At 41.4% G+C, this 6,730-nt stretch overlaps 1 protein-coding gene across 2 annotated transcripts in view; it reads left to right on the forward strand.

Annotated features, from left to right (window-relative positions):
- LOC107299029 (SLAIN motif-containing protein 1-like) overlaps positions 1–5,520 on the forward strand; it is a 16,023-nt gene extending 10,503 nt beyond the window's left edge. For both annotated transcript variants that reach the window (XM_015828395.1, XM_015828394.1), the window contains 2 exons: positions 1,758–2,070; positions 5,445–5,520. In XM_015828395.1, the coding sequence (XP_015683881.1) occupies positions 1,758–2,070; positions 5,445–5,520 (389 nt within the window). The remainder of the gene's footprint in view (positions 1–1,757; positions 2,071–5,444) is intronic.
- Positions 5,521–6,730: the final 1,210 nt, after the last annotated feature.

Consider the following 6,730-nt stretch of genomic DNA (forward strand, 5'->3'; position numbering starts at 1 on the left):
CTGAGCCTTTAAATGGTCTCTCAGTCTGGTTCAGTAGGAATCACAATCATGGGAAAGACTGCTGACCTGACAGTTGTGCAGAAAACCATCATTGACACCCTCCATAAGGAGGGAAAGCCTCAAAAGGTAATTGCAAAAGAAGTTGGATGTTCCCAAAGTGCTGTATCAAAGCACATTAATAGAAAGTTATGTGGAAGGGGAAAGTGTGGAAGAAAAAGGTGCACAAGCAGCAGGGATGTCCGCAGTCTGGAAAGGATTGTCAGGAAAAGGCCATTCAAAAGTTTTGGAGAGAGTGGACTGAGGCTAGAGTCAGTGCATCAAGAGCCACCACACACAGACGGATCCTGGACATGGGCTTCAAATGTCGTATTCCTCTTGTCAAGCCGCTCCTGAACAACAAACAACGTCAGAAGCATCTTACCTGGGCTAAAGGAAAACAGAACTGGTCTGTTGCTCAGTGGTCCAAAGTCCTCTTTTCTGATGAGAGCAACTTTTGCATCTCATTTGGGAACCAAGGACCCAGAGTCTGGAGGAAGAATGGAGAGGCACACGCTGCCAAAAGCACCAAAACCTGGTTCAATGACCGTGGGATTACTGTGCTCGATTGGCCAGCAAACTCTCCTGACCTGAACCCCATAGAGAATCTATGGGGCATTGCCAAGAGAAAGATGAGAGACATGAGACTGAACAATGCAGAAGAGCTGAAGGCCGCTATTGAAGCATCCTGGTCTTCCATAACACCTCAGCAGTGCCACAGGCTGCTTCCATGCCACGCCGCATTGAGGCAGTAATTGCTGCAAAAGGGGCCCAAACCAAGTACTGAGTACATATGCATGCTTATACTTTTCAGAGGTCCGATATTGTTCTATGTACAATCCTTGTTTTATTGATTGCATGTAATATTCTAATTTTCTGAGATTGTGGCTTTGGGGTTTTCATGAGCTGTAAGCCATAATCATCACAATTATGACAAATTACGGCTTGAACTATCTTGCTTTGCATGTAATCAGTCTATCTCATATATTAGGTTCACCTTTTAAGTTGCATTATTGAAATAAATGAACTTTTGCACGATATTCTAATTTTTCGAGTTTCACCTGTACTACTCACCTCTGGCACTGACAGCCCAGCCCAGCCGGTCCATTTCTTCTGGGGCTGAAGGAGCAGCTTCATTCTGCAGCAGCATTCCCGCCTGCATTTTGCAGTCAGGCCTTTCCGGAAGGCCTATGCAGCCGAGCACCGAGCTATGGATTGAATCTAGCTCAGTCCTCGGCTGCAGATGTCTTGCAGAACCAAGCTATGGATTGAATCTGTAGCTCGGTTCTTGACTGCACAGGCCTTCAGGAAAAGCCTGTGACTGAGAAATGCAGGCCTGGGTGCAAAAGACGCCTCAGAAGAAGTGGGCCGGTGTGGGGAGACCTGGCTGCAAGGTAAGTGGGTGCGCATAGGGCAGATCCACACCCCCACCATAGCTTGATTTTTAAGTGTGTGCCTCACCCCAAAACTAGAACTTATTTTTGGGGTAGGGCTTATATTAGGCCCATCCCCAAAAATCAAGCTAGGGCTTATTTTCGGGGTAGGCCTTACTTTTGGGGGGAAAGGGTAATAACTGTGCTTCTGTACACATTTTTACATTGGTATATTTGTTTAATTAATTTACTTCCTCATCTTAATATGCAAAGTCACTGTCAGGAATTATTTAAATTTCTCTTACATTATAGCTCTCAGTTAATCTTTTCTATTTCTCCTCTTTTTAGTTCCTTCACCAGGGCAACTTCAACACAGAGTCCACAGTGTGGGACACTTTCCAATATCTGCTAGGCAGCCCCTCAAAGCTATGGCCTATGTGAGTCCAACAGTTCAAGGAAGCAATAGTGGCAGTGGCCTTGCATTGTCCAGCAGCAGCAGCAGCAGCAGCAGCAGCTTGCAGATGCACTCCAACACAGGCATCCCAATGCCAAACAAGACTGCAAACACAAGCATTGTAACACGTAGTAGTCTTCCTAGGCCTTCCCTGGCCATAGGTGGAAGCAGTATACCTAGGAGCAAAATTGCACAGCCAATTCGAAGGTAAGAATACATTTGTTGAAGAAGAAGTTGCGCTTGTAACCTTTAAACAATAATTCCCACTCCCTGAAGTTCACTGTCATGAAGTCTAGAGATGCCTAACTGAGTAAGAATTCTCATAAATCAAGTGTCCTTTTAAATTTAATCTTTGGGTAGGGTAGGAGTGTGATGTCCACCAGATTGTGATGGATTCTAACTTTGAATTCTAATTCTAATCTTAAATTGTACCAATAAGGGAAGCTTACTACAGGTCATTTGAATCAGAGCAAAATATAAACTAAAGATCAGCAGTCCCCACCCTTTCTCTTAATATGAGCCACTGCTTTTTCAGGAAAAGGTCTTGAGAACCATTATTTAAACTAGGTGTTAGTAATGTGGCACTTAGAAGCATTGTGGCACATCTGACCTCCCTAATGGCATAGCGCTCCAAAATAATTCATTAAACTATCTAAAGTATCGTGGAATGAATGAATCACACAACATTTGCTACCTCACCTGAAATCTCACTAGATTTTCAATGAGAAGGCCAAAAACATGCAATATGTGGCAATTTCTTCATATTTTGGCTTATTTTCATCATTTGTAGGCTTAAATCAGGACTATCTCAATTGACAGCAATATTTAACTAGCCATATCTTGGATTGGATGCTAAACAGATTCATGCTTAGCTAATCCTTAGGTAGAAAAGCCCAAGAATCCCAGGCTTCTAGATTAGATTGGAAAGTTGGGGAAAGCAGTGGCAAATCACTGATAAAATTTATTTATCAGAGTTGAGCTTGACTTGAAGTAAATTTTTAACCTGTGATCATCTCCAGTATTCCCAAGAACCACCAGTAGCTGCCATGCCACAGGCCAGTAGGTTTTTACCAGTGCATTATGTATTATGCACCACTACTTTACTGCTCTATGGAATTCAGTCCAGAGAAATAAAAATAATGAGAAATAGTGTATAAGATGAAGTATTTCATAATGCTTTGGGAAATAATAGGTTGCATGGTGCTCTGCCATCAACCTAGGAAAACTTTGAAACATTGTTTCATTATCTGGGATGTTGGTGAGTATATTTAGTTTACTATGTTAAGTACTCAAGTAAATTATGGCTTTGTATTTTCTCCATAAAAGAAAACTTTTGATTATGATATATTCTAAACAGAATGTTGGACATATACCGTACTCTGGCCTGCCAGAGTATCACAGCTTTATTTTGAGTCCCAGTAGAAATCACATTTTGCTTCTGTGGAAGGACACTTTTGCAATGCTTTTTCTGATGAAGTATATATGTGATTGAGAGACCTGACTGAAAGAGGCAGGGTTTCTCATACCAAAATAAGCTCTCCCACTCCTTTTCTTCAGGTAGTTTTCTGAAATACAATAACTTCCCCCCCCTCTAAACTCCATTTTTCAACTCTAATTAACTCCCTGCATGTTAACATACATATATCATCATTTACACTTGACATAAATGGGTACCCATCATTCAGATTGACAGCTCATTGTCTGCAGATTCATCTCTGGCATAAAGTATTTTAATCTTCTTCTGTCATCTTCAGTTCCACCCAGAGCTTTTTGTACTGATGAGAAGGACCTATCATGGCACTTCCTCTTCATTATGCAATTCTAGGAGCATTCAGGCAATTCTTTTCTTCCACTTGCCTATGAATTAATCCAGCTCAGGCTTACCCGCCCGTACTGGGTTTATTCAAACCAACAAGCCACCTCTAACTTTGATTTGATATCTGGTGCTGATACTAGTCTACAGTATATGCATCCCTTTTAGGGAAGTTTCCCTATGAGAATCTAATCTTCTCTCAACTTCTTATCAAAGCAAACACAAACAGTTTTGTTTCGGTGTAGGCATGGATATGAGGTTGTTAGTCACATGCTGTGTTGGAGAACTGAGTCATCAGTTTTACACGCAAAACATGCAAAAATCATTCCTGGTATCACCAGTTGGGAAGTAACAAAGTAGGTAATGGGAAACATTGATATCCATGGTAAATAATGGGTTAAATAGTTATCTCAATTGGTTTGTGCTGTTACCCTATTAATTCTGGACGGCTTTTGGTTTTATAGCCAATAACTTCGTGTTGGCAAGGGATGAATTCTTTTAACTGAGTAGTTGTTTGACATTAGCTATTGTGATGTCTTTCCTTGGAGAAAAGGATTAACAGATCATCTTTGTTAACTCCTGACTTTAATGATTGAATAAACAAGAAGACCTTACAGTAGAATGGCAGAGAAGTTGGCTTGGGACATAAAGGAAGGGGCACAAGTAAAGAAACACAAGAGATAGTAGGAACTGCTTTCATGACGTATGAGATATATGTTTTGACCCTTCAAAGAGAATGGTGAGGAAGTGGAGTCAGAGGCATCTAGTTCTGATACTGGTGATCAGTGTTCAAGCCAAAGACTCCCCTTTGGCTGAGGCATATTCAGTAAGAGGCCCGTACTTAGTTTCTCATACTCTGAAGTTCAGCCAGAAATGCTAAGCAGAGGCGTGTGATGTAGACCAGCTAAACTCTGCAGACCTGTGACTTGCCAAGAAACAGACCAATAGAAGAGCAGATTCTCATGTGCCTCAGCTGTTCATTGGGGGTTTAGGACAATTGGCCACGCTTGCTTGGCTGCTCCTGCTTCACCCTAGGCCCTCTGCTGCAGAGGACCCACTGAGAGTATTCATCCTTAGCTGTCCCTCCACTGGCACTCCTCCCTGCCACTGGTTCCTCAGTGCCCGGAGTGCTGGCAGAGGGGCAACTGAGGATAAACATCCGCGGTGGGTCAGCTGTGGCAGGAGACCCCAGGGTGAAACGGACATGGACAGACGGCCAATTGTGCCCATTCTGCTCCTTTGAATGGCAGTTCAGCATGGCTCATCTATTGGCCTCACTCCCTGGAATAAAATGCCAAGAACAACTTTTCTGTTGTGTTTACCCCATCGTATTTTGCTCAGAAGTCTGGATTCCACCTCACAGTGTCTCCCCTTGGATTTGTTGATTGATAATTGGATTTCTGGTCTTGCCCCATGTTAAGCCTATTGACTACATTTAAAGTAGCCAGCTTAGGATGGTGGTATCTTCACCAAATCTTTCTTTCAATGATGCTAGAAACGAGAGGGTCATTCTGTGAGATTTCATCTGAGAGGTACGTCAGCTGCAACTTGTGGAGAAGATAGCAATACATGTGGTGGGATTCAAATATCTGAACAACCGGTACTCTGTGTGGATGCCGCTTCCGGAAGTCCATTCTGGGCCTGGGCAACAAAAAATTAGCTACCGGTTCTGCCGAAGTGGTGCGAACCGGCTGAATCCCACCACTGGCTTATTTGTTCATGGAACTTTGCCTTATTTTATGCTTACCTTGTTTCTTTTTTAAAACAGTTTTCTCCAGCCACCAAAACCTCTTTCTTCATTTACTACTCTACGGGATGGGAACTGGAGAGATGGCTGTTATTGATGTCAGGTCAATCTGAATCCCATTCAAGAAATAGCTCGGATCTCCTACCCAGCTGGCTGGGTAAATATAACTTTGGGGGTGCTATAATGTAGTGCTCTTTGTTATTCTTCTGTACTTATCATTGTCACTAAATATATTGCACTTAATTGTCTGCTTAAGCAAAAAGCAATACAGATAGTTCTAGACTTACGACTTTCAGTTGGGACTGAAATTTTGGTTGCTGAGCAATATAGTCATTAAACGAGTCATCATGTAACTGGACCTCATTTTACCCATTTTTACCATGGTTATTAAGTGAATCACATAGTCGTTAAGGGAGTCGTGTTTGTTAAGCAAATCTGGCTTCCCCAATTGACTTAGCTTGTTGGAAGCCAACTGGGAAGATCATAAATTGCAATCATATGACCACAAGATGCTACAACGATTGCACACACAATGTCCCTGGATTACAATCAGTACCAGCTGCCATGTGCCTGAATTGCAATTATGGGACTGAAGGGTTGCTGCAACAGTTGTAGCTTTAAGGACAGGTTGTAAGTCACTTTTTCCAAGACCACTGTAACTTGGAACCGTTGTTAAATGATCGTTAAGTCAAGGACTATCTGTATTATGAAGTAAGCATTGCATTATTCTTATTTTAAGTTTCAAAGTACATGCACAAAGTACCTGAAGTGTCCCCCTTGGGGAGTCAAAATGTGACTTCTGAATGTTTAGTCAGAATGAAGTGAGTTTATTTTTTAAAAAAAGTGTTCCTTGCTTTGTTTGCTTTCTTTGTTCTCTTTAGGTAGGCATTTTTTTACCTTGTAGATTTACAAATTATTATGTACTTCATTTTTTATAGTCTTTTCAAGAAAGCATATTTTTTGCACTTGATATCTTTTTGTATTTGCTTGAAACAGAGTGTCAAAATTTTCATGTACATTATATATATATATATTCTTTTAATGATCAGTACTTGATCAGAATATGTGTTAAGCATATACCCAAATCCAATTAGGTCTGTCTGTGCCAACTTTACATACATCTCTGCTAAGTTGCTCAAATACTTGATGAAAGTTCCAATCAGTCTTCAACAGTAATTTAAATGATACCGTCAATCATGTGGGCGTAGGGAAGCAGGAGCAGTGAGGAAGAAGGAACAGAAAGCAGAGATTGGATTGTTATGAAGACTGAATGGATGGGGAATATGATAGTCAATAAAACATTGTGA

Source organism: Protobothrops mucrosquamatus, unplaced genomic scaffold, assembly GCF_001527695.2.
Source record: "Protobothrops mucrosquamatus isolate PMUCROS unplaced genomic scaffold, P.Mucros_1.0 scaffold4454, whole genome shotgun sequence".
NCBI lineage: Eukaryota > Metazoa > Chordata > Lepidosauria > Squamata > Viperidae > Protobothrops > Protobothrops mucrosquamatus.